General features: G+C 37.3%; 1 protein-coding gene across 4 annotated transcripts; it reads left to right on the top strand.

Moving 5' to 3' along the window:
- The first annotated feature begins 1,328 nt into the window (after positions 1–1,328).
- Positions 1,329–27,444, top strand: TCEA1 (transcription elongation factor A1). Of its 4 annotated transcripts, none has more exons than XM_069004745.1 (11): positions 4,438–4,603; positions 5,382–5,453; positions 7,161–7,223; positions 11,652–11,757; positions 19,555–19,642; positions 20,670–20,815; positions 22,651–22,707; positions 23,537–23,691; positions 24,941–25,087; positions 26,010–26,081; positions 27,137–27,444. In XM_069004745.1, exons 1-11 carry the CDS (start codon positions 4,571–4,573, stop codon positions 27,143–27,145), a joined length of 948 nt encoding a protein of 315 aa, XP_068860846.1. In that variant the 5' UTR covers positions 4,438–4,570; the 3' UTR covers positions 27,146–27,444. The 4 variants fall into 4 exon arrangements, with proteins under 4 accessions (XP_068860848.1, XP_068860847.1, XP_068860846.1 ...); XM_069004744.1 differs by having other exon boundaries at positions 4,444–4,603; positions 20,667–20,815; XM_069004747.1 differs by lacking the exons at positions 4,438–4,603; positions 5,382–5,453 and adding an exon at positions 1,329–1,461.
- The last annotated feature ends 350 nt before the right edge of the window (positions 27,445–27,794 follow it).

Genomic DNA, 27,794 nt, shown 5'->3' with positions numbered 1-27,794 from the left:
GAATAAATAAAAAAGCTGCAGACAAGGTTTCTGTATGCTTGTCCAGTTCATGGTCCAGATCTAACCTGGGGGAAGATCCTGTGTAGGTCCCAAATAATTTTAATTGCTTCTAATATGTCTGTTTCTGTGCAAGCCTTACAGCTGACAATTGTGTGCATTGAGCAGTGCCCAAAACCCGCCTGTCTGTATTTGGCTTCAAACGACAGTCTTGCTGCCCAGTGCATTACAGAGTGTATTGACACTTCTGGCATTATGGCTTCCTTGAGTGTTGTTCAAGGAAAAGGCCTGCCTTGCCTATTCTCCAAAATGTACATATTTTGTAGTCCTCAGTTCACAACTGGGGCATCCAGAGCATTCGACTACTTACTAATAATGGATTTATAACCACCCTCCTGGATCTTAGGAAGGAATAATGTTTCTGTAACCTTCCGATGTGCTTACTGTTTTTGTGAAGTAGACACTCCTGTTTACGGCAAAAATGGTTTCACAATGCTGTTCTCAACTAAAAATGGCAGTAACGTGGCATCTAGCTCAGTTGATGAACAGAATTTCATTAGTAATGATGTGTGAATGTCAATCTTTATAAATGTGATATGTCCCATTGGAACACACAAGATTTAGACTAGATCTAAGAAGCACGGTAGCACCTCTCAGTGTGATGCTTGGCCAATGCCAAAGTTTGTCTCCTGCTCTATTGTACTGACTCGGAACTTGTATCTTCCACACTGACTCTGAAGTTGCGATTTGAAACCCTCATTCCATTTAATATGAAAGTAACTCTTAGGCTTCTTAAAAAAAAAACACAAAAAAAACCACCAAACCCCCCCAAATTTATATATATATAAACCTTTTCTGTTAGAGGGGAGAGGGGCTTTTCCCCATCCCTTTGACGCTAATAAAAATCAAGTGCTGTGCTTCTGAGCCTCCTGCCAGCCGACGAAAAGCCCGGTCGTAGGAAGGGGGTTCCGGGCGGCGTGGTTCGCGCTGTGTTAGCGGGGTACAAACAGGGGCAGCGTTAGCAGCACTGCTGGAAGAGGGAGAGGGTAAGAGGTTCACAGAATCGCAGAAAATCCCGATTTGGAAGGGATCCACGAGGATCATGGAGTCCAGCTCCTGGCCCCGGACAGAGCACCCCAAGAATCACACCATGGGACTGACGAGCGTTGTCCATACGCTTCTTGAGCTCGCTCAGACTTGGTGCAGTGCCCAGCGAAGGCTGTCAGCAGTCATACACCTGACCGTACTTTCGCTGGGGTTGGGCCTTTTTCGGGGGGAGCGCGCTGCGGGAGCGGCCGCAGCCCCGCCCCCGCTCTCGGCGTGCGGCAGCGCTGCCTGGCTCCCGCGGCCGGCGCTCGACGCGCGCTGCCTGGCGCCGCCCGGGCCGCCGCCGCCATGGCCACGGAGGACGAGATCATTCGCATCGCCAAGAAGATGGACAAGATGGTGCAGAAGAAGAACGCGGTGAGCGCCGGGACGGGACGGGGCGGGAGGCGGATCGGCGGCGGTGCCGCGGGCCCCGGCGTGGCCCCGGCCGGCCCTGCGCTCCCTCCTTCCAGCGGGCGCGGGGCCTGTCCCTTCCCGCCGCCGCGTTTCTCCGCTCTGCCCGGCGGCCTCGGCGCTTCCCTCGCCGCCTCGCGGGGCTGCGGCGCCTCCCCCCGCCCCGCCGCCAGAGCAGGGGGGCCGGCAGCCGGCTCTGCTCCCCGGCGGAGCGGCCCCGCCGCCCTCGCTCTAGAGCACTCGGCCGAGAGGAGGTTCCCGCCCGGACGCCGGCCCTGGCTGGGAGCGGCTGCGCGCTCCGCTTCCTGCTCGCTGGAACCGCGGCGCTGGCCTTGCTCGGGGCTGTGGGGGAAAGCCTGTCCCCCGAGGAGAGTGCCTGCGGAGGTGGTCCCCTGTGCATGGGGTGCTGTCGCTTTTAGGCCTGAAAGCTGGAGTTTTAGGTGGGATGTAAAAACTAAGATATGAGTGAAGAGCCCAAAGCCAGCTGCGGCAGGGCCAGAGTTGAGTGGGTAAACTTCACGAACAGATGGGGAACATAAGCCTTTTTTCTTTCTTTTTTTTTTTTTTTTTCTTTAACCTGCAACACTTTTAATTGTGTTTATTAATCTAGAGAATAAGTTGTGTCTCAGTTAGGTAGGATTCCTGTCATGTATGCCCTTCATACAGAGCTCAGATAACATATGGTGTTTATACAATGCCTACAAACACATCAAAGTAAGTAAAATCAGAATGTAGAGCAACAGCCAGATAACTGATCATGGTTATACATAAAATAGCATGCAAGTAAATTGTGAACTCTGTTTAGTACTTCTTCATCAGGTGGGCACATTGGTATTCTCTGGAAATTTGTGCTTGCATTTGTGATTGTTCTTCCTGCAAGGTACTATTATCTACATAAAGTTAAGGGGTTTTTTTCTATATGTTATGATAGTACATTAACAGTGAAAGTTCAGAACTCAGCACGATGGAATTCCACTTTAGAGATAAAATATTTTTGTTATTGCTTATCACTGGGCAGTATAAAGAGCATTATTAATAATATTTACGTATTTCTAGAAATACTGATTTTATTAAACCAATGAAATTTGTTTAGTTCAGAATACAAACAAATTCATCGCAAGTAGACACAAGCCATGCTTCAGTTCTTGAGGTTCCATTATATGGCAGGGTTTAGCTCTGATATATTTGAACTCTCGAATGATACATTGTGGCAGCAAGAACTTCGTCTGGAGGAAAGAATTTTTTATGACCAACATTCCTTAATTCCGTATTTTTTTCTTTGTTTTTATTTCTATTCTCTGTGCTTTTAAGCACAAAAGCATTTGGTGTCTCACTTTCTCTAAAACTGAAGTAGGCTCTTTCCTACAAGGTGTTGAAAGGGTGAAAACTTACTGATTGAAATGCTTAAATATTATGGTCATGAGAATGACAAGGACAGCCAGCTCAGTTTTATTTGTAAAACTTCTGACAACAGAAAAAAAAAGACAGCTCTCAGGTAATATGAGAACGACTGTTGATCCTGGGGAGTAGCAATATCAGGGATGCTGCAGGTGACCACAGGGTATTTCTCTGTGGTCTGAGAGGCTTAGAAGTTTGGATAAAATTCCTAACAGCATGTGGGAACATGTATTCACACTCTAGCATGTGCAACCTAATTAACTTTCAGAGCTCTGGGGAGCAGTGACTTCTTTGGGGTCAGCATAGGTCTGATATGGCTGAGCACAGCAGGCGCAGCTGGGCCAGGCTATGCCTGGCTGGAGCCAGTGCTGGACCTTCATTTTCACCTCTATCCGAGGAGTGAGAGCATGGGACCACCAGAGGCAGTTGGGCTTTTGCACTGTGTTGAAACAGAGCTCCTTCGCTCCAGCTCCTTACTGCACACAAGTGGCTCTGTTGTTGGTTTGATGTCTTCTCAACGAGCTGCCACTGTGGCCAAGAGTGGAAGTCTGACAGTTTGTCCAAGGCACATGTGTGTAGCATGATAAAAACCCTTACCTGTATCAAAGGAGAGGAGGTACAATGGTATTTAAACCAGGAGATGTCTCTGTGTTTTTCTTACTAGTCTTTGTCGTTTACAAGATATTTCTTTAATTGCACAAAGTGATTTCCTACCTAAGTCGCTCTGCAGTTAAAATGCTAATTTTAGCAAAATTATTAAGGCAGTCTCTATGAAGAGGTACTTTATTGTCTCACAAAGATGAAGAAGAATTGAGAAATGCATTCTTACACAAGTACCCACTGAATAATGATGCTCTTGACAACCTCTTGTGTTCCTTTCTCCATTTTTACTCATCAAGAACAGGTACTTGGTCTGTGTCTTTGAATGAGAATGATTTGATGAAACGCATCAATAATAAAGGAAAAAAAAAGCTTTGATACTTGCTCACTCTGAAGCTGTCAAGAGTCAGATGACAAGAAATGTTTCATCTCTCTCATACAAAAGGTGACTCTGGCTTGTGGCAAAGCACTCTGTGGCGTTTCTTTTGATGAGTTGAAAGGGCAGGCCATGCAGACACTTTCTGAGTCAGTCTCTTGGTGATTTGCTTAACTAAGGGTTTAATTGTAGCTGTGCAAATTTTGTAACTATTTTAGTGAAATGATATATGTGGTTCTGTTTTGAAGGAGGAAATAATATGATTTAGTATTTCATGCACTGAGATACATATTTCTGCTGTTGCTTCAAACTAAAATAGGTATTACTCCTCCTTCAGAACTGTGATTGGATTAAAACCTGTAGTGCCTTCCTTTGAGCTTTTGTAGTATGTAAGCACACCTTACTTTCATTAAGCTGCTGTAATGAATAGGTATGAAAACTAAGGCTGCACCCATGGATTAAAAAAATCAAGAATGCCTGAGTAAGTTTAGAGAAGAAAATAAAATTATCTGTGTTATTAAATCTATAGTCCTTTAAGTAGAACAGAATTATAGCTGGATAGCTCTGCTGTCTTCAAAAATGTACTCCATTTTCTACTGCCTGAAGCACAGCTTTAAAATACGACTGTAGAATACCATTCTGTGGTGTTGTGATCTGACCAACAGAAAGAAGCTGAGAGGAGTAATCTACTGAATCTGTATGAAGCTGACTTCTGCTAATTTAAGTGACAAGGTAAATTGGAAGCCAACCAGCCTAGGAGAATGGGGCATTGCCTTTCATGTTATATAAAATTATAGAAATGCCTTTAAAAGAAGATTTATAACAGTAGTCTTAATGGTTGGGGGGGGGGTTTGAACACAGGAGTCTTCCATTAAGAATAAAAGTAATTACAGGTTGTACTGTGCAACTTCCACACTGATTTTGAGATACAGAGAGCATTTGACTTTATGCTAAGAAAAGTGGTTATGAAAAACTGTTTAGTTGGTATGAGTTTAAAACCAATTTAAATTTCATTTTAAAGCTCTAATTCTAGGTACACACTGTAATTGATTAGAGAAGTATGAAGGCTTAGAAAGGATTAATGCATTATAAATTTTGGTTATTTGTACAGAAACCAGCACAAAATCTAGATAACCTCTGTTAACCTGTTGTTTTTTGGTTAGGTTTGGTTGTTTTTTTTTTTTTTTTTTTTTTTTTTTTTTTGTTTGTTTGTTTGTTTCTTTGTTTTGTTTATTTTGGGTTTTGTTTGTGGGGGGTTTTTTGATTGGGGTTTTTTTTAATTTTTTTCTTTCTGTTGTATTTTTTTTTAATTGTTGCATGGTCCGTTAACCTATGTATCAAGTTACTAGTATTGGAAAACATTTACTCCTGCAATAATATGTTTGTTTTCACATGTACAGTTGGGAAGGGATATAACAGGCAAAGGAATTTTGGCTAGACTGTATTTCTAAGATGAGATGAAGGGAGTGCTACTTTGCATTACAGTATTATTTTTGTGTTGAATTTGCAGACTACAGTAAGCTGTGTTTATTTTGAAATTACATGCTGTGTACAGTTTGCTAATAACTTAATTGGTGTGGAGGTAAGTCTTATCAGATTATATTTTTTAAAATGGCACATGTCATTAGTTTCGTTTTGGCTAAGAAAATTTTCTTGAATTTGATTTTGTTTTGTAGCAGTGAAGATAATTAACTTGCTTTATTTGGATCTGTGTTTGCACAGAAGAAACCACATTTATGGCTGTTGAGAGAAAGATATGGTTTAGTATGCCAACTCAATTTAGCACCTGAAAACATCGTGACATTTCTCAGTCTTGCATCATTCCTGCTAAAATTGTGTGGTTAAGACTGGAGAAGTTTTATATATCATGAATAAAAGTTAAATGAGGCTTTTATCATGGCAAAATAGTAAAACTTCAGCTTTATACATTAATTGAATTTGTGCAAGGTGGGATTTGGTGAAATGTTTGGGTTTGGAGGCTTCTTTGAGTCAGAATTGTTTGAAAAACAAAGGTTGTAGCAAACATTTGAAGGTGTCCAGAGCTGAGGGTTTTCAGATGTGACTCCAAAGTTCCACTTTCATCTTTCTCAAGCTCCTGTTGGTTATTTTATCTTTAGTGGTTAAATTGTAAGACTGCACATGTCGCAGAATATTTGAAGTTTCCTTGCAAGAGGTGTCATATTAGAAGTTAATTAGGGAGAATTTGAAAAGCAAGCAAAATGCAAAATAAAATAGGATGAGTTGAGAGGTAAGGAAAGAAAAAGGAATCAAATTCCACAGATCTGCAAGATGGAAATTTTGTGGGATTTATTTCCAAACCTCATGCATTAAAAAAAAAAAAAAAAAGAAAAGAAAAAGGTGGGAAGGTAATGAACTGAGCCTGAATAGAATGGCCTCTTGGATGCACAGGGAGTTGTTGCCTCCCTTCTGTTCATAGCTTCCAGGTTCACTTGGATAACAGCCAGATCATCTCAGCCTTTTGGGGATTTGTGTAGTCTTACAGCCCACGTGCACAGTCAGAAGTGGCTGGTGCAGAGCTTTGCTGAAGTAGAGCTGTTAAATCATCAAGGTTGGAGAGGTTAAAGAGAATTACACAGCTCGCATTTATGAAAACTTTTAAGTAAGGCCTACATTGCTAAGGAATGAGTTGTTAGAGTAGTTGGGTATAGACTTTGTTAATGCCTAATAGTACAGTCTCTGAACTTGACTCATCTATCTAGAAAGCTGCTAACACAGAATTAGTTAGTACCTTCCCTAACAGTCTTAGCAGGGGACAAAGAAAAACCCATGATGTGTGGCTTTACCACATCACCACAAATACAGTTAAGAATGATGTCTATGTATGTTTTATATATATGTGTGCATTATTGATGCAATGACTGCAGAGCTTCTCAGCTCCAAGTTCTTGTCCTAAAACTGTTGTGGTTGTTCTGAACTGAAAATTGTTGCTGTTGTCTGGATTGTTTCTGATGCTGTTAAGTGAAGTACCCTTGAAGATATGTGTTGGTTAAGTAGTATTTGACAGAACACTTTGACTGTCATTGGAGTTACATGGGATAAAACTTCCCTAGTCTTTGAGTGAATACTTTGATTTCCAAGTTAAGGCCTGTAAATGCTTAGAGATTGTGAAGTGGAACATTCCTTGTTCTAGTTCTGTGGGTAAATTGAGAACTGATGGTTTGAACCCAGTGTGTGACACTGAAAGCAGATAAGATTATGTTGTTGATATTATATTTGAAGTTCCTGATTGCTATTAAGTTGACTTTTTTATTTTCTTTCTTTCTTTTAGGCTGGAGCTCTTGATTTGTTGAAGGAGCTTAAGAATATTCCCATGACCCTTGAGTTGTTACAGGTATGATTTTCTTACTGTTGTTATGTTGCAAATGTTAACTCCATAATGATGAAGGTGGAGCCAGCAGATGTGAAAGAAGGTTGCACTATTAAAGTAGATTTCTAGGTTGAAAGTCCTTGGAAGCATTGGTTTTGTTATATGGCAGTCTAGTCTCACTTTAAGTGAGTGCCTGATTTAGGGCGCTTAAGTATTTTCTTCCAGTTGCAAACTCTTAAAGCTTATCTTTCTGATTAAGTTGAGAGTAGTGAATTTTGTCATGGACAGAGGAGAAGAGCTGCTTACAAATTTACTGTACATAGAATCTTACATTTTTACTCTAACACAAATGTGTGTTTCCTTCCTCCTGAAGGAGAATGCACCTGACTACAGCTGATACCATTTTTTTAATGAAGTTAGTTCTGGTTTTGCATTGTAAGTGAGGAGAAACATAGTTGATACCTTTTAGGCAAGTTGTATTTGACACACACTTTGCATGTCCCCTCCCCCCACACTGAGTAGTGTATTTCTTAAGATAATTATACTCCTCTTTTACTCTCCTGGGCTGGAGTGATGGAGTGGTACAGTCTTTCCCCGTTGCATGGATACTCACACTAATGTTGCTTAGATTTACATCTCTAACAATATTTCCTATATTATTTATAAATTCTTTCAAAAATTAAACTTGGTCAATTTGCCTTACATGTCAAGTTTCAGAGCTTGTCATGTAATTGATCAGTGAGCCACTCTTGTTCCAAAGTAACCAGATACTCCCTATCCATGAAAATTTTCAAATGGCAGAGTTAAATCTGAGACCTGATTTGCTGTGGTAGCCACTTAAATTGGAGAAGACTGAAAAGTAACTTTTCTAAGGGGCATTAATGGTCACAGATAAAGAACTACCTATAAAGTTCAAATCTTAAAAGTGTCAGAAGCAATGACATTCTTGATTCATGCATCCTATATATTTGCAGAATGTACTTAATAAGTTATTACTAATTCTATTTCTGAGAGAAAATAGAAATTTTAAGGTGTCACTTTCATGCGTGAATGCTGATACAACCCTGACTTTGTCCTCTATGTATGACCTTCTTCTTTTAAAAGAAAACAAACTCAAAACCCCACAGAAAAAATACCCCAACAAAACAAGAACAAAACCCAGAAAACCCCTCCGTTAACCTGATTCTGTGGAGTTTCTTTGTGCAGGTCTTAATGCAAATTACATTTTGCACTAAGTGTAATAATGTTCTTTTACCTTTGGAATTAAGAATCTATCTGCAAGTGCTCTGGAAATTCAAGTACTTTGGGATACTCTTTCATAGGGCATTGACTGTACCTTAATTAGGAAGTTTTTAATAAATATCCATTGCTGTATTCAAAACAGTTCCACTGCATAAGATTGCATTTAGCAACATATTTGGACTCAATTTTACTTTTTTTTTTTCTTGAGAGTTTGATAAATATATAAAGTCTGACAAACTTTCTTTGTTGGCATCCCAAATTTGCTTAAGCAATGGAGGACTCTGAGTAAAGTGTTGAAATGTGAAGTAATCATACACATTGGTCTGGCGGTGGATCATTAGTGTGCCAGTGTCAAGAAGGGTAATGGTCATGAGGAAGTGGAAGCACTATCTTCCTTTACCTAGATCAAGAATTCTGACAAATGTGTTTGAATTGATGAAATGCAGGACACAAGTGAACAGCATACTTCCATACCCTTTTTTAAGAAGTTTTGAAAGCTTGCTACACTGAGAAAAGCTTTGCTAACTCTGTTATTCCTGTGTAATAAGAGAAGCGATGATTTTTCTTGTAACATCACTGCTACTTCAGCCTGAAATAATGACAAGGTCCTCTGACTAGTTTTACAGGTATGTGGAATAGGAAGGTGAATATCATAGTCTGGACTCGTGCTGGTGTCTTGTGCCTTTCTTGCCACATTTTTTTTCACAGAAAGCTGAAGTGGTTACAGGCAGTAATACCACTGTGTTAGATCTAATGAGTTTTATGTAAGTAAGTTGATCCGTGCTCAGCTAGGCAGGGAGCCAGTAGGCTTCCTCACACATGATTTATCCCGTGGTCTGACTTGCAAATCTGTTTAGCAGCTTCACAGCATTAAAGGCATCGTGTCCCTGGTGCTAATTGTGGTTAGTGCACAGCCAAACAGTGAGTGAGACAGGCTTTATTTTAACAAACAAGTTTTACAGGAAATTACACACACATGTGCAGAACTAGGCTGTGATGTGCAGCCCTTGTTAATGGTTTCATGGCAGTTCACTGGCAAACTGTGGAGACCTGGGAACCCAGAGGTGGTTATTGTTCCATGGTTGGTTTGGCTCTGCTTTGGTCTGAGTGTTCACCAGTTCTCTATCCTCATACACAGTTTAAAGTTGGTAGCACCTCTGCTTGCTTCAGTGGTTGTTCTTCCTCTCCAGCTATGTTCCTTACATTTTTGCATTTGTTCTGGTTTAGAGAAGACTTGCTGCCAGCATATGCTCTGCTTTGTGGTCAGTCATAGGTTACTTATGCTCGCTGCTGCTCACACCTACTGAGGGCTGCTGGCCAAAGCTTCAGTGCTTCAGGGATGAAAAGCTGTCTTATGCTGTCTTTGACTGTCTTTACTCTGAAAGCAGGTGAAAAGCGCTCTAGAGTTTAACAAGGGAAAGAATGAAAGTACTGGAATTTTTCACTTAAAAATGGCAATCAGAAGAACAGCTCCACAGGCAGGAAGACTGAGGAAATTTCAAATACTGTCAGCTGGTTTGTCATTAAAACATAGTCATTTTGAGAATATAACACTGATCTTTTGTGATTATCTGTGTCAGTTAGCAGGCAGAGAAATTAGTGGATCACTACTTCCTCTCTTCAGGTAGACCTGATCCAGTGCTCTATAAAAGCAAACAAATGAGTTGTTTTTAGGTACTGCTTTAAGAAAGCTGGCAGTTCAGACAGTTCCCATAAACTGTCTTTCTTGTGTGATTAGAAAAATAAATTTTTCCAGCTAGTTTTGTGTTTTCCTTGAGTTTTTGGATTTTACTTAGCTGAGTAAGTCTATAAGTTTATGTGTTTTCCCGTTGCTGATGAGCATAGGCTGTTGTTATGCCCAGGTATTAATGGAGGGTTGAGTTTTTTGGTAGATACATTTTTTTCATCCAGATCTGGTATTTTATGGATTTTCAAGGACATGTTATTCTTAATTGTCTGAACATAACTTTGAGATTTAAGTGTTCAAAATATCAGGAGAATTGGCCAGTACCATTAATCTGAGTGAACAGAGTCCATCTTGGAACACTTTAGTAACAGGTGAGTAACCATCTGTTTTCTTTAATCCAAAATATGTGTTTAGAGCTGATGCTCAGGCCTGAGGTTATTTGATGTGTTTCCTTGGCTAAAATAGCAACAGATTATTTCAGTATGTTTCCAGTATTTAACACATCCATGGTGCTTCAGAAAGTGTTGTTTGGGTTGTAAGAAGTAATTAACAGGAACAAGTCATTTCCATTTGTAGCAAGCCACAAAGATTTAAATTTTCCTTTAAAGAAGAAGGAAATTTATGATGATCTGTAGCAAAAGTAAGTAGAATAGTTTATATTTAGTGAGTCCTGTAAATGGTAATGCAGCAAAACTAAGCATCCTAAGAACAAAGAAAATTCAGTCATCAGTCAAAATGCAAAATGATAATAAAATCCTTATTTATATTGTTAAATGCTTTTCTCCTCTTGTGACGCTAAAAGGGTGGAAATATTATCTTTGTTGCATGAACACATTAGCCATAAATCTTCGAAAATGTTACTGTTGAGCTAAATTTATATCCTCATCTTCTGAGTCTTGAAAGGCGTGGATTGTAACTTACTCCCATATTCACTCTGTAGGTGGCAGTAGGAGCAAAGGCTTAAAGCTTGTCACCGCCTTGGCCTTTTCAGAGATAGGATAGCTCATTTTTTAAAATCTTAAACACAGAGAGTTCTGCTTCTATCTCAAGTCAGAACTCTCTGTGCTAAGGATTCTAAAGAATCTCAGTATCACCAGAGTTTTTAGGTACCTAAAACGTGCCTGCTCCCAGCTGGTATTAAAGCTTTTTCCACAGCCACTAAATGGGAGTTCTAAGAGTATCATGTCAGTGAAGATAGTGAGGATCTTATAGTGCCGAAGTATAAATACAGTCCTTACCCCTTGTGCTCACCATCACTGCCCACCCATTCCCAAACCTTTGTGATGAAGACAAATGGTAATACTGTTGTATTTCTTTCTATAATGTCCATGTTGTTAAAGTAATTTTTATAAAGGCTTGCAGCATTTTGTTCTGATAATCTCAAGAAAAAAGAAAACAAACCCACCAGAAAAGAAAAAAAGACGCTGTAAAAACTTATGTCAAAGTACAAATTTAATATGTGTTCATTTGTTAAACTGTCTTTGTGTCACTTGTGATAATGTATATTTCTATTTCTTTTGCAGTCTACCAGAATTGGAATGTCAGTGAATGCAATACGCAAGCAAAGCACAGATGAAGAGGTTACATCTTTAGCAAAATCTCTTATCAAGTCTTGGAAGAAGCTGTTAGGTATGGCAACAGAAACGTCCCTGCTCTTGCATGTTTTAATTCTGTGTAGCCTTGATGCACATCCTTGACACTGCCTTGCTTTGGACATATTTGTGCTCTTGTGTGAATGTTGAAACTTTCTACACTGATGTAATTGGTTTTACTCTTTGGCTGTCACTTGGCCATTACTATGAGAGTATTTTATTGGGGCTGGCAGGCAGTAGGAAATCAGCTGCTCTGGTGTGATTCATTTCTGAAGTCTCACTGCATGCAGTTGAGCTGGAGTGACTGTACTGTAGCACTAAGCACTAGCAAACCTCTTCTTGACTATTTTCTTTGTCAAATATTACAAGTACTCTGAAGAGTACTCTGCAAAATCTCATGTGAGAGGGTGGAGGCTTTGAAGTTTGGTTATGAAGTGATTTGTGAAGAGAAAAAAACAATAAAAATTATGTTAAAATCTGTTAGCACTTACAGGTAGTGAGAAACAGAGCTGCACTTTCTAAAACCTTCATAATTTTAAACAGCTTACTAATTAGTGGCTTAATACTTTTTGTTTAATTTCCCTTAAAGCAATTAATACACTTAACAAAACCTTTCTGTTAGGGTTTTATTCAGGGGTATTTGGTAATACTTAATATATCTGAAAATGCAACTGTGTCCAGATACATTTGTTCATATACTGTGGTGCACTCTATTTTGTTTCTTTGTATGTAAGTTTAGGTAAACTAAGGTTCTGAAGCTTAAAATTTTAACACAGAAAACAGTTTATATCATGATTTAAATATTTACCATTCTGTCTGGAAAAATATGCTAAATACCAGGAGAGTATTAGAGTCCTCTACCATTTAAATTCAGCCTCATTTTTATCAATTGTGAAGTATTTGATCAGATACTTTATTACTGTCTTGTAAATGATACAGAAAATACTCTGTTTGTAGCAATGGACAGTTTGTGCATTTTAAGAACTTTAAACTTTGATGTTCTGGTAAGAAGCAACAGCCCCTACAACAAACTTTTTAAAGTTAACCTTAAAGACTTTTAACCTACCTACTAGTAATATTACTTTTAGTAAATTTAGTAAGTTTAGCTAAAATTAGATAACACTAAACATGCTGATAAAATACCTTTAAATTCATAATGACCTTTACAATAAAAGTAAATGCATATAAAGGATATTAATGTAGGATCTGATCAGAATTAAGTGGTAAATAGTAAAAATAATATACTTTTTATTTTTTAACTTAAATGCAGAAGTCCAACTTTATTATATCAGGTCATAAATGTGATAAGATATGTAAGTGGAGAAATTGACTTGCATATTAGCATCAGTTACTCTAAAGACTTCCAAAAGTAGCTGCCGGATTGAGTGATTTAGCTCTCAAGTTATTAGAAGTTATTAGTCTAAGTTTTAAAAACAAAACCCTCTCAATATTCGGTGAGAGTTAATTTTTTGTTTCTTGGAAGTTCAAATTTTTAATACTGCAACTTAGCTTAGACGGCATAGTAGAGAAGATACTCTCATTTCCAACAGAATTCTCAGCATTTGGGAGTGTGCTCAGATGCTGCTCTCTTTGGGGAGTGGGAGATCTGCCTGATTATCACTGTGCTTTGACCAAAGGATTTGCCATTTGTTTGTTGAGATACTAAAAATAATTACCTCATTTTTTTAGCACTTGAGTACCTTAAGTCAGTCAAAATTGTCTTAGTATGTTGTTGCTTAAAGCTTACTGGTGTTTAAGTGTTCCAGCATTGTAAAACATGGGGAGTGTCTCTCCTTCCTGGAGGGTTTTCATGCTGTAGAAGTCTGGGTAAGAATGTGGTTCCTGATGGGCATGGCAGGTCAATCTGGGTGTAGGCTGCTGCTGAAAGGAGCAGTCCTGACTTCCCTCCAGCTCTTTGCTCCCTCCTGTGTTACAACTAGTGCTGGAGTGGCTATCTAGAAGACCAAAGCTGGGAACTGGCCAGTTGGAAAGTAATTGTTTTGTTCATTTCTTCTGGCTTAAATTTCAACTATCATTTTTTGGTCCAGCCTGTTTTTGGTTACTGTTTCCTGCACAGGGATTGTAGCAGTAACAAACAGCTGGGGCAAGGTGGACCTTCCCCTTTTGTAGCTTGCTAGTTTCAGATTGTTTTAACACAGCTGGGAGACTCTACCTAAGGCTTCTTGCATGAGGTGAAGTCAAACATGTGAGTAGCTGGAAAGCAAATAAGAAATATTTGGCATTTATCAGAACTGAATGCTTCTTGAGGCAGTGGGTATGTGACCTTCATTCATGTGCTAATTTTTGTTACAGGACAGATATTATTGTGTGTACATTATTGTGCCAGCTCTAGTATAGTTGTAGTAATGCACTTACTACATAAAATCAAATTATTCCTGAAAATACAGTACTGCTTACATTCAAAACTTAGGTAGTTACATTTTCATTGGTTGCAATGTAGATTTGATAATAAAGCATAGTACGGCAAATGTTTTGCCTCTTTTATCACTGCTCAGAAATTCATTAGAATGTAAAGTTTCATAGCTGTGAAAGATAGGGTATAAGTATGGGTGGGAATCTTACAAAGTACTCTTATTCTGTTTTGTCATTAGTTTTGACTTTCTCGGAAGAATACGAGATACCGTATGTTGAGCTGCTTGAGAAATCAGTTTCGATTATGCTGTTTATAGTGCATGTAAAGTGGTATGGAGCAAAGATGGCAGCAGAAGCGGACAGCTGTTAATCGTACCAAGCATTGTACTCAGAGCTCTGAAGTCTTTGTGAGTTATTTTTATAAATGACATTTTGATTTAGGCAAGAACTGTTGACTGTTCAGGCTGCATGTAATGTTTCAGTTCAATGCTATCAGAGTTTAGTTTTTAGGAATGCATGGGAAACATGAGAACAAATCAAACTGAGTTGTGAAGCACCAGATCTTTGTGGCTTGACTTGAGTCTTGCCAGGTTACCAATGTTTTTTTGGAGGGATCGGAAGCTGTGCAGCAGAGGGTCTTGTGACCGTTGTCTGAAGTGACTCACTGGGTGAGCCACAGTGCAAGGCCCCTTCAGACACTTTCTGAAAGTTAAAGCACACAGCAGAGATGGTCACAATTTGCATAACAAGCTAAATTCAGCTCTCAGAGTAAAATGCTGTTCAGTTATTACATGGAATTTACAAATAATTGTTTTGCCAAGTAGCTGAATATACAGAGTATGCTGTGCAGATAATGAATCTATGCATACTCATTTAGGTTGTCAGGAGCGTTTCTTATATTAGAAAAGTAACAAAAATTCCTTAAGGAATATAACCCTCATAACAAATAATTACTTGCTGAACTGAAGAGTATACAGTGAAAAAGAATGTCCAGACCTCTAAGTAAACTTTCCTCCACTAACTTTATATACTGAACTAAAAATGCAGAATCACAACACAATATTCTTAACATTAAGTGATAATCTGTTGCTAGTATTGAAAACTAAAAGTGAGGCCACAAACATTTTGAAATTCCTATTTCAAAGAAGGGCATGCCTGAGTAATTTTATTTTAAAAGAATGTTTAAGCGTTAATAACACCAGTCAGGCATCACAGAAGTATTTTACTCAGATTTCTTTGCTCACAAAATCCTTTATTATTTCAAATCTGGGTTTTATTCTCCTGGAGCAAGCAGGTACAGTCTAGGACTATCTTACAGGTACATTAATGCTGTCACAAGGTGAAGTTGTTCAAGGATATCTCAAAACCTACTGGCTTTGCTCAAAAAAAAAGTGTTCCTGGCAAAACAAGTTCTTAAATTAGAGTCTAATAGCGTTCAAAAATATTATTTACTATTGATAAGAAAAGTACATGTCTTGGTAAGACATCAAGCAGAATCAAGTGCAAAACCAATTTCAGTAGTTTCATTTTCATATCAAATATGAGCTGTGGAAATCACCTCCTGTCAAGTGTATATTTGGAACTGTTCATGTACTGTTAGTAGGTCTATAATTTGTTAAGCTAATCAGTGGGGAGATAACACATGATAAATTATACCATGTAAGAGAAAAACATATATAGTGAATAAGTCCATGTGTCATGGTCTTTTGTCACTGATGATAAAAAAATCTTTAAAAATAGTAAACAGTTCATAATTCTGTTGTTTATTTAGGGATTTTTAGATATTCCTCCTCCCAGTGCTGCTACTGGAAAGAAACTTTACTGATTTTACCTTCATGCCTTACTACATCTTGTAGAGGAATTGCTGACAAGTGTAATTGCTTGTGCATCTCAAGATTATTTGGTCAAAGTCAGGAAAATGGAGCCTAAATAATTATTAAGGTTGTTGTTAAATTAATAACTATGTCATTTGATACCTGTTGTCTTATCTCTTTCTTTTAACTTTTTTAAGCTGAATACTCAGAAAACTTTCCAGGTTCTGGTGGTGATTCATGAGTAGGTAACACACGATATCCTGCTAAATTAAATTTTCATATGATTCCAGGTAATAACTAGTCACCTTTCATTACCGTTTCTGAAAAAAAATTTACTTTAAAATTTTTAATTTAAAATTAGATTTATAAATTAATAACATTACATCTTTATATCTTCTAATTTTTTTCTTGTTACTAGCAAGTTGTTGCTACAAGCAATGTCTAGTGTTGTCTTGTAACCTAGTTAGAAAAATCTAGGAGAAAGCTGTTAATGGCTTCTAACATTCAGATTAGTTATGTTATCTGGCTGTATACATTAGAATTTTTGGTTAGATAACAAAGTTAGATCCAGTTAGATACTGTTATGTCATGTTTGACCCTGGAGAGTTTTCACTGGAGAAGCTTCAAGTATCTTTCAAATTAATTGCAAGTTCCAGGTAGAAACTGCAGTGCAGTGGTTAAACTTTGAATGTCTTACTCCAATGGCTAATAGTCTATTCTTGTTACTAGCATATTCTTTGTATTTTAAAGAAGAAGTATTAATATGAATTAGCTTCTCTTATTAAAAAACCAAAGCTTTGAGATTTTTTTTATGGCCTCCTGAAGATGCAGTAGCTAAAACTGTGAAGTTACAGTTTTCAATCCTAAAACTGATGACAATTTCCATTTGTTTCTGAAGAAAAAATTGGTAAGTTTGAATAGCTGTATGGAGTTGAAAAAGGAACTGCACAACTTGTAATTTATATTATATAAATATTTATAATGTTCTGTAGACTTCCTGAGGTGAATCACATTGGAATTTTTAAAGACATTTCACAGAAGGGCCATTTTTTTCCACCTTACTTTGTTTGAATTTCTGTGGTTGTTCATAGTTCCCATTAGGTGTCATTCTTCCTTTCTATTAGAGTCTGGCCATTGAATGTAAATTAAGGTAATTAGTAGGGACTTTTAATTTGTCAAGGATAATTTTTCTTTCCCCAGAGGATAGGTGAAATGCTGTCTAGCAGGCTGTTAATTGCACTCTGTTCTTTTGTCAATACCGTATTTCAATATAACAAGTTATCTTTATTAATGTTTAAGTCTAAAGATGGAAAGCACCTCTTCTAGTGCTTTCCAATTTATGATCCATAAAAGCAACTTAAACACTCAGGATACTGTTAACTTTATTTTCAGCTTTCTGAAACTAGATTAAGCAAAAATATCTATAAGCTCTTAAGTGATTAAAGAAACTATAGTTTTGAAGACATACTTGCTGAAGATGTCCAGTCTCAGCTGCTCAAGTCTGACCTTGGTTTGAGACTTCCTTGCATGTTCTGGTCTGCAGCTATAGGAGGAGCTGTGCTTTTACCTCTGTGCCGTGTGTATACCCTGTCCTCCATAAGGGAAAGAATCCACTGGGGTATTGGCAGGTGCTTGCCCGTGGAGAAATGGTGCTGGGCTAAATGGAAGTGTTTGATAAAAGAAAACTGGGTGCCAGCTATAACCACTGTAGTGTGTATGGTGCAAAATAAGCAGGAGATACATAGGTCAGACCTGAATTTGAAAACGTGTGCCAGAAAAATGTGTAGGTAAATGGGCTGAAGCAGAGCTCCTGCTTTGGAGGACTTGAGCTGTACCCCAAGATACCTGTTTGATCTAGTGGTTTGTCTTAAAGCTTCTGACAAAGATGATCATGTACTTAAAACACTGAGAAGGTAAAAGAGATTGCTTGCATATTTAGAACATCTTTAAAGATTATATCATGTAATCAGTTGTTGCCATAGAGAGAGTGAGTATGCATGTTAAAAATGGGAGTTGTTTTCTTTCTCTTAGTGCACTTCAGTTGTCATAGCAAAGAACTTGTGTGATCCATTCAGTTTATAGGCTTGTTGCTTTCTTCGTGAAATTACTTTTTATAACCAAAAGTTGTTAAATTGCTATCTTTGTTAGGAATATTTTTGAATAACATCTTCAGCTTATTGAAGACAATCAGCCTAAATGCATCATCTGTGTTTAATTATCTTTCTTACCTTAAATGAAGAAATTTTTCAAGGATTGAATACAACATTGCAACAATGAGTGAGCCCTTGAAGGCTGGGGGAGTAATCTGGAGAATTATCTTTTTGTGCTTTTCTGGTTCCTATACTATTTTGTGTGCATCTCTTTATAGGTACAGCTGGAGACAGGATAGTAGATGGGTGCCTAGTCTGATCCAGTACTGGTGTCTCTGCTATGATTTTTTAATAAAGTGATATTTGACTGGATAAATTCCTTAACTCACAGGTTAAGGAAAGTATCAAAATCATGTTCAGTTTATTGTTCCTATAAAGAGAAAGCCAGTACAGTTATTTTCTACTCTATAAAAATAAAATTTAAAAGCTCGAGTTTGAAGAAACCTGAATTTGTCTGTCAAGTTCCTCTGAGAAGCACAGAGATGGGCTTCCTCTGGAATTAAGGATACTTTTGGATATTTCAACAGGGATTTACATGCTTAGTTCAGGACATCTTTGTTGGCAAGACTGAGCCTTAACGGATTCCCCTTCTTTTCTTGTTCTGTTTTTGATTAATTTTAAAGTTTGTAATATATGCTTATTCTGATAATACAGTGTCTACAAATTTAGAAGTTTAATAGCAGCTTTATAAGGGCTTGGAAATAGGAATTCACAAAATCTGTCAATCAGTGATGCCAGTCTCACAAGGCTTTCTCTGTAGGCAGTAGAAAGCCAGCCTTTCTAGAGAGCAAATCAAAGCAGGCACTCAGTTTAGCCACTCTGAAATCCTCTTTACAATAGAAGGGTGTATCCATTCTTGCTATGCTAGAGTTAAATGTTGTGATTGCTCTTTTCCGTAAAGACTTTTGTCTTTATTCTTTATAAAATCATAGTGAAACATAACCTGTATGTTGAATGGCAGATTCAAATATATTTAGACACTGAGGCAAATAATTTAAGAGCTATCACAGAAAATACTGTCTGTGTGTCTGGAAAACTCCTTCAAAATACAAAAATGACTTTCTGTTTTGCCTACCATGGTATTTTCACAATATAATTAAAAAGAATGGCATGTATGTAGTAGGAACTTACATATATAAAGCATGGAAGACAAACTCCAGAGACTTGATGCAATACCTAAGGAGTTACTGTCTACCTAATGCAGGAGTGTTCGAAAAAATAAATCATAAAAGTCTGTGTTTCTGTCATGTCTTCACTGCCAGTTTAAGCAGATGCTGGACTTGACTCGAAGGATCTGAAATGTTGTCATGTTTTCCATTTCCTGCGTTGGGAGGGTGTTGGGAAGTGGAATGTTGTACTGCAAGAGAAGGTCAAAGCAGAGAGTGGGAGCTGATAGCATTTCCAACTGGTTCAGGAGAAATCATGGTATTTTACCACTGCTTTAAATCAGTTACTATTTCTGGGTAGAAGAGAGTTTCTCATGTTTTGTATTTCCAGATGGACCTTCAACTGATAAAGATTCTGAAGAAAAGAAAAAGGAGCCTGCATCTTCCTCACAAAACAGCCCTGAAGCCAGAGAAGAAAGGTGCTTAATTCTTAATGGCTGTGCAAATAATCTCAGTCAGTATAAACTAACTTTAAACTATTTGGTCCAAATTTGTCATATAGAGACAGCTGCCATGTTCTTTTCTGAAAGACAGAGTTATACAAGAAAGAGTGTGTTATTAGGGAAGTAAACCATGCTATTGTTGACATAGAAAAAAAAGAAAGACATAGGTCAAGATATGGCCAGACAAGTTTATTGTTTATTCCATCTGTTGGGTCTGTCAAATACTCTGTCCTCTCTCAGTACTAGCACCCAGCTTTGAGAACTGTAAAGCAACTTTCAGTCTCTGTGGTAATTGCATATGCTTCTTTAATGTGTTAGCTTTTATGTTTAATAAACATTCTGCACTCTTTTTTGTAAACACAAAATACGTTACCAGAAAAAGAAGTCTACGTTAATGTCACTGCAGGAGCTGAAGAACATTTACAAAAGAGTATTTGCAAGCCCACTTCTTCTATACATTTCTGAGTTTAGGGATCTCTTTTCAACAGCCATTTTAAAATTGAAATTTAACCTCTAACTGTATGTCCAGATGGAAGCTGAAAACTTGGTTTACAGTTTGCAAAACTAGGTAAATGGTGGGGGGTTTTTTGTGCCCATGGCACCCCTTCAGTACAGTAAGCAGATTGAATGCAAGGCATTCGCTGCAGAGTGAATGTTGGTGTGATGTATCGTCACTGTTTTTTAAAGTAAAGTTCCGTGGGAGGAAAAAAAAGATTTCATGTCAATGTAAAGAACTGAGAGTTAAAGCTTATGTGCCACATAATGGAATGAAATACCTGCTGTGTCTCTATTGTGTGGAGTACCCTGGTGAATAGTCTAAAGACACTTTAAAATTGTATTGACTCTAGAGCTATAAATAGCTTTAAAAAGGTGGCCTGTGTTCTTATTTTGGAATACCATCAAATGGATATAGCAAAAGACCTGTATTTTGCCCAGAACAAAGTTCTTTGAAGAAGGGGGAAAAAACATTAATATTGGTTTTCATTTTGCCTTTTTTTAGCAGTTCAACTAGCAATTCCAGCAGCAGGAAGGAGGAGGGTAGTGCTCCTTCAAATTCTTTCATCCCTTCCTTTCCCCGGGCTCCAAGCACTTCAGACTCTGTACGAGTGAAATGTAGAGAAATGCTCTCTGCAGCTCTCAGAACAGGAGGTGAGCTTTGTAGACTATATTTTCAAGTTTAAATATTTCCTTCTTCTTTCTGTCTTTTCCACTCTACATTTTTCTCCTGCCCTGTAGAGTAGAATAAACCCTGTTTGTGTCCATTTGCCTGTGTAGACCAATAAACCAGTTAACCCAAGGTGCCAGTAATGAGTAGCCTTGACAGCATGGGAATGTTTCAAAATGCGTCTTCATTGCTGAGGATTCAGGACATTTTGTGGCTCAGTTCATCTGATACCTTGCCAACCGGGGATCTTCTTTTCAGGAAGGCTATTGTCTCTTTAAAGCTTCATTTAAATATTTTTGTAGAGGCTGCTATTTTTTTTTGTCTCAGTCTTTTTGACTGAGGGGGTGTGACTATATACAAGACTGCCTTTCTTACACCAGAGGTCCTGGAGACCTTTGGATTTTGAAGCTGCCTTACTGTTGTGATTTATTCTTGATGTTTCATCAAGATACTTGCAATAAGAGAGTCTTGCATTGCTCTTAACTTTGTGCCTTTTGGGTATCTGTAAATTCCTTGACCTCGGTTTTTTTCTTTTTATCTCTCATGCACACTTGGGTGTCTTTAAACTGACAAATTGAATGATATGCTAGATAAGGAGCAAACTGAAAGCTGCACTTTGCAGAATTGCCTGATTTTTTTCTGGTGTGTCCTTCTCTTCTATCAAAATTGTGACCCAGCTCCTGTTTCTCTGTTCTTAGCTTAGTGTAACTTGGCCCAGTGTCAGTAGACTTCTGAACCATCCGTGTTTACTCTCTTCACTCTTTTATTCTTTCTTTTAATTCATATAAATTCAGGTATAGACAATAAGCAAAGCTGACTGAAGACCGTGGATTTGTGATCATCTGGATATGTAGTTCACAGACTTCTTTTGGGACCAGACAGTCACACACAGCATCTTAGTATTCATAATTCTATGTAGTCTTAATTTTAGCTAGTTTTCCAGGAACTTTTTTTACTATGTTGCTTTCTACAGCACATGTAAACTGATGATCCGTGAGTTAAAAAAATAAGGTTATTTTCTTGTTTTATGGCCTTGGTATGAGATTGAAGGAGGAATGATGTTTGGATTACTCACTGAAGTATACACCCATGTTGAAATGAGGAGGCAAGCACTGTATGTAATTTGTTCTTAAGCTATCTTGGAAAGGCAGATGTCTTTGTGAGGTAGCATTTTGGTCAGAAACAGTAAACAGTTATCTTGAGACATTTTAGTTCAAGTGTTGCATTGTCTTCAAGACTGCTGTGGTCTATTTCTTCTAATTTATGTGTTTCGTGACACATCTCTGTTTTGCATTTTAAAAAATCTAGTAAGACAGTTTGTTATTTAATTACTATGTTTCTAATTAAATCTTTCTCTTCCCTGCATGCAGAATATTTATTTGCTTATTCTTGTATTGTGTGGACTAAAACAATTGATTAAGCACAATATAAAATGTTTCCTTTTCATAATAGTCTGTTCTATGCGCAGGCTGTGGAGATGGGAGAGATGCCAAACCTATTGGAATATTTAAAGCTTTCTGTAGTAATGGTTTTTTGTTTCTACTTGTGTTTACAACTAGGTGTCAGAACTTTTTTGGTTTTTAAAGGTTTTTAACTCTTTTGAACTTCTGTTCTGCTTCCTTTCACTTATTTTTGTTCTTCCAAGTAATAAATTTTGAAAGGATAAGTATGCAGTAAATTGGAATTACCTATACAAAAAGAAAACTCACTGCAGGTGTTTTATAATTTTCTGAGTTTCAGAGTTCTGAAACTATAGGGATCTCAGAGATATAGAACACAGAGTGCCAGGTGCTAGTATTTTATTATTTGTTTTCCTCAGATGATTACATTGCTATTGGTGCTGATGAAGAAGAGCTGGGTTCCCAGATTGAAGAAGATATCCTTTGTCGTATATCTGTGTGCTCTACCCAGGAGTGTTTTTAAAAAACGCAGATAATTTTCAAATGAATTAACTATCGAGTGTTTTTATATTTCATGTAAAACAAAAATGGTAAACTGTGTTCAATACATCAGTATCAGTATAAATTTAGTGTTTAAAATAACAGCCCAACCTAAATGATTTGCCTTAAAATATGTAGGAATGCGTGTAGGTGAGTGCGTGTGGGTTCTTTTTGGCTCAATATGTTTTCCTTGCAGCAGCAATATTATATCTTACTGAAGCATTCTTACATAAAATTCTGGGCTCTTCTATGCTATTTAAAAATCCTTTCTTGTTAACAGTTAACAGGCTTCTTAATCATTTTCTAATGTCTTTATTTAATTTTCTACAAGTTTATTTCTAAGTGAATTCACAGTTTTCAAAAGGGTAGTTCTGGTAGCAGTGTTTGAATAGTTCTGGAACAGAGGTCTGGGCTTCTTTTTTTTAACAAAAAAGTTGTGTTAGTGAGCTGTCATTGTTTGAATATTTGGTTCAGAAATGAATTAATTCTCAGAAATGAATTAATTTCAGTTGAGATCCTGCTACCCAAAAATTCATATTTCACTGACCATGTACTAAGCTATGATTAGGATTCAGAAGGTTGTGAATTCTGCTGTGTTGAACAGGAGCTGTTGGTTGGGGTGGGGGGAGGACTTGATGGACAGTGGAGAAGTACATTGGTTTAGAAGTTGCCCCCCAAAATGAATCTTTTCTAGTGCTCTGTTTTACTTGTCAATGTGTTACTCTATTTTACTTATCCATGTTTTGTTCCTTAAGTTCAAAGCACCTATTTTTCAAGAATTAAAAAACACTGATATGAAATACAAAAATAGGGTACGAAGTAGGATAGCAAATCTCAAGGATGCAAAGAACCCTAACCTAAGGAAAAATGTATTATGTGGAAACATTCCTCCTGACAAGTTTGCCAAAATGACAGCAGAGGTAAGTAAAGCACAGGTCTTGAACTCTTTCCTTATTGGACTTACATCCTGGCCTGTATTTATTAGCCATAAAAGTAATTTATGTAAGCTGCCTGTACTTCGAAAAGACTGTGCCTTTTTTGTAAAGTCAAATGAAAAATTAGATATTATGGGAGAGAAAAATTAAAGCGTAGTTAAACATCGTTTCAGTTTTGTAGTTCTGCTTCTGTGTGTTGGATTCTTTCCCCTCAGATGAGGTATTAAAGGAATGTCTTGGAGACTGAAAGAAATTAAAGCTATGGTCAACTAATGAAAATCATGACTAACTTTATTCCAAAAGAAAGCTGTGGTGGGTTTTTTTTGTTGGTTGTTTTTTTAAATAGGGGCTGGTGAAAGAATGTGTAAAAAAAAAAGTAAATTGTACCTTCAGTATGTATTGATTTTCTTCGTTCTACATATTTATATACATATGCACAAGCATATATTTTGTCCTGTCCAGTGCCCATTCTTTGTTTGATTAAAGTTTTGGATTAAAATGTTAATGACTAAAACCCCCTTAGTGTTAAGATTACTTCTGAAGTGAAACAGCGTTGATACAAGATTGGCATTCCACATCTACATGGGGTGTTGAATAAAACTGTACTGAAAAAAAATGTAACAAATTGGTTTTTCTGTGCACACTTGATTGCTAGACATTGTGGAGATCTTGTGCATTAAAACTATGTTAAATGAAAAAGAAAATGGGTGATTCTGAACTCTTTATAGAAACGAAGTGTGTATGATTTCTGGTTACACATGGTAAATTACTGCTGTACTGTATTTATCGGTACAAATATGGAAGTTGTCAAAATAATGCAAATCTTTTCCTATAATAAATTCTATGTGGGTCAATGAAACAATTATCCTAGGATCTAACCTAGGGAGAGGATCTTTTTTGCCTCCCTGGAGGACTTCTAAGTCCTCTACCTTGTCTCTCTTACATTTCTGAACTTCAGAAGTGCATTTGCATAGAAATGTTTCTAGATGTTTGACGTTGTAACTTGTTTTTCCCTGTGTTAAAAAAGAGAACATTTTAAACATTTTGTAGCTTCTGTGCTGTGAAATATCCCAGCTTAAGTCTTGTAAAATTAAAAATGTGTAGAAATACATTGCCCTTCAACAGAGTTGTTGTTCATGGATTCTAAATAAAAAATTGTATTGGCTCGCACAGTGTTAACTTGTTTTAAAGCTAAAACTCTCTAGTAGCTCTGTCTGCTCTTTGTCCTTTGTAGGAAATGGCAAGTGATGAGCTGAAAGAAATGCGCAAAAATCTGACCAAAGAAGCTATCAGAGAGCACCAGATGGCTAAAACAGGAGGTACCCAAACTGATCTGTTTACATGTGGCAAGTGCAAAAAGAAGAACTGTACATACACCCAGGTGCGTGGTTATTCAGACTCTTCGTTTTCCTTTTCCGAAGCTTAAGTCCTATATAAAGCTTGTCAGAGAAAAAAAATTGAAATTGCAAAATGAACTTTTAACAAAATGCTGACAAACTTCAAAATGTGAAGATAGCTGGATCTACTTAGTTGTGCTTATGTAAAGCAAGTTTGTTGTATTTATTTGCCAAAAACTTTATGTAGATCCAAGCTGAGTATCAGTATAGACTGAAACTTCAGTTTCTTTGCAATGCTGAATTTTTGCTAATTCTTCTTAATACATCTTATTCATAAGGGTATTATGTGGAGGAGAGATACTGGTTTTAATGTGTGTAAACTTTGTTCTACAGAGGGACTAAATAGCAGAAAATAATATATATGTATATACACATGCACATTTTTAAATATATTGAATGTACCGTTTGACTAACTCTAGACCCCGATCTATAGTCATTCCTACAACTGCAGAAAGGGGGCTTTAATTTGCTTGACAGTGCTTCAGGGAAGGTAATTTTCATCATAGGATCAGCTGCATTTATATTTTATATTGTTTATCAGATGCTTTAAATAGCAAGCTGTTTTTCAGTCATGAGACTTTTAAGCCTTTGAATCAGTAAAGGTATGTGAAGCTGTACCGAACATTGTAGTTTTAGAGCAGAATCTGTTCCTAGGAATATGTGCACAGCTCCATGCAGAAAGTGGTATTTTAGTGCTACTAAATCTCTCAAAACCTAAGTTTATAATGGCTTTAGAGCAAGGCAAAAAGCCCAGGTTCAGTTGATACATAAAGTTAACTTGTAGTTTTATGCGACTTTGTTTCCTTAATGTTAAACTTTGGTTGAAACAGTTACATTGAACACACACTAACAAAAGTTGAAGATACTAATTTTCCTTTTCCGCTCTGGCTCTTGCCTTTGCCAAAGGTTCAAACCCGCAGTGCTGATGAACCCATGACAACGTTTGTTGTCTGTAATGAATGTGGAAACAGATGGAAGGTAAGACTGTGTTAGACTGCTCCACACTTTTGATAGCAGGCAGCCAGGCTCTGTGGTTAATTTTGGTTTGCAGTAAATGTGACAAATCACTTTCTGTTGACTTTTAGTTATTTCTTAACCCATTAATGATATTACATGTTGAGATTGCAGAATTGCTTTAAATTAGAAATGTATTTTTGACTGAAGGTGTGGGGTCTCTCAAATAGGGTTGGTGACAAAGGGGGAGAGAAGTAGGACTTAGTCCTTGCGACCTTTAGTTACAATACTGCTTTGCCATATGAAGTTAGTCACAGTGTTTTCTCTTTCTTCACCCAAAGTTCTTTTAACTGGTTTTAATCTCTTCTTTGGTGAGTGTAGCAGGCCTTTTTTAGCCCTTCTGCTACTGTTTTTTCTGGTTTTTGCTATTCTGAAAAGAAGAAGCAATAAAAAAGAGAGATGACTGCTGCTGTATTCCAGTGCCAGGATAAGTGTAGGGCAGTGATAACTTGATTGAATCTTTTTTTTAAGTTCGGGAAATAGGAATGTATAAAGCTTCTGAGAAACACTGGTAGTTCAGTAAAACGGAGAAACACTGAAACGAAGGCTTGTAAAATTTACAGTTTAAGATGTGATTGCATGCAGCAGGAAGCATGATAACCTCATTCTATTATTTTTGTGTGTTAAAAATGCTGCAGCTCTGCAGGGCCATGCCACAGTATACATTAAGAGTGCCACATAAAAAAAATATTTTATGCATCTTGGTTTACATAGCTTATTGCTGAATATTGTTCAAACATGTGCTCCAAGATATCTAGATAATGTATAAAGCTTAGAAATTGTTTGATGGAATTGTTTGTAGTACCTGGAAAAGTCTGTTTGTCCTTAAAACTTCCTGTAAAGTGGCAGTTACAGAAGTCTCTATATACAGATGCCTGAAGGAATGGTTACAATATAAGCAAATGCTTTAACTAGTAATTTCCATATCCTAAGTGTGGTGTTATATTTCTGTATCTTCTTGCAAAGATTTAGAACTAAGCTGTATGAAGATCTCATAAAAAATTCTTTTCTTTTGACAGTTCTGTTAAAAGAAGAAATTGTCAAGACATCTGGACCAGTATGAAAGAGGATTTTGTAATTAGCTTTAAAAACTAGGCTAAGCATCTAGCTTCCTGCAAATGGGAGGGTTTTTTGGTTTTTCTTTTCTTTTTATTTCAAAGCAGCATACATGCCTCAAGTTAGCCTTTGTTTTGACACAACCATCATTTCCTTAAATGCCTTCCTATAGCTGGTAGTCAGTAGGGCCAGGTTGCTCAATTGTATGGTGAATTCTAAAATATTTTTTCATTTTTATAAGTAAGTTGACATTAAACTTTTACCAGTTAAACATTTGGGTAATTGTCTTGGTTTTTTCTAACTATGTGAATAATGTATTGAGTTTTTTGTGGTCTGAAATATACACGCTCCTCCTGTGTGTATTTTGCCTCTCCACATTTGCTCAGATGTGAGAATGAAATTTGTTTCTCTCTGCTGTGCTCACTAGCTTTGCAAGCAAAAAAGATATATAAGTTCCTCATAACATTAAACTCAGTTGTTAACTAAAACACAATTTAGTTAACTCTCTAGTTTGTATGTGCTCTTCCTGGACTAGGGCTAAATTTGCACTCATGGGGTTTGAATATTTATTAGTGGATATGACGACCTCTTTTGCAATGGTTGGTTAAGCTTGTTTATGTA

This window comes from Aphelocoma coerulescens, chromosome 2, assembly GCF_041296385.1.
Source record: "Aphelocoma coerulescens isolate FSJ_1873_10779 chromosome 2, UR_Acoe_1.0, whole genome shotgun sequence".
NCBI lineage: Eukaryota > Metazoa > Chordata > Aves > Passeriformes > Corvidae > Aphelocoma > Aphelocoma coerulescens.
Note: the sequence above shows the minus strand (reverse complement) of the source record. Positions and strands in the feature narration are given on the sequence as shown.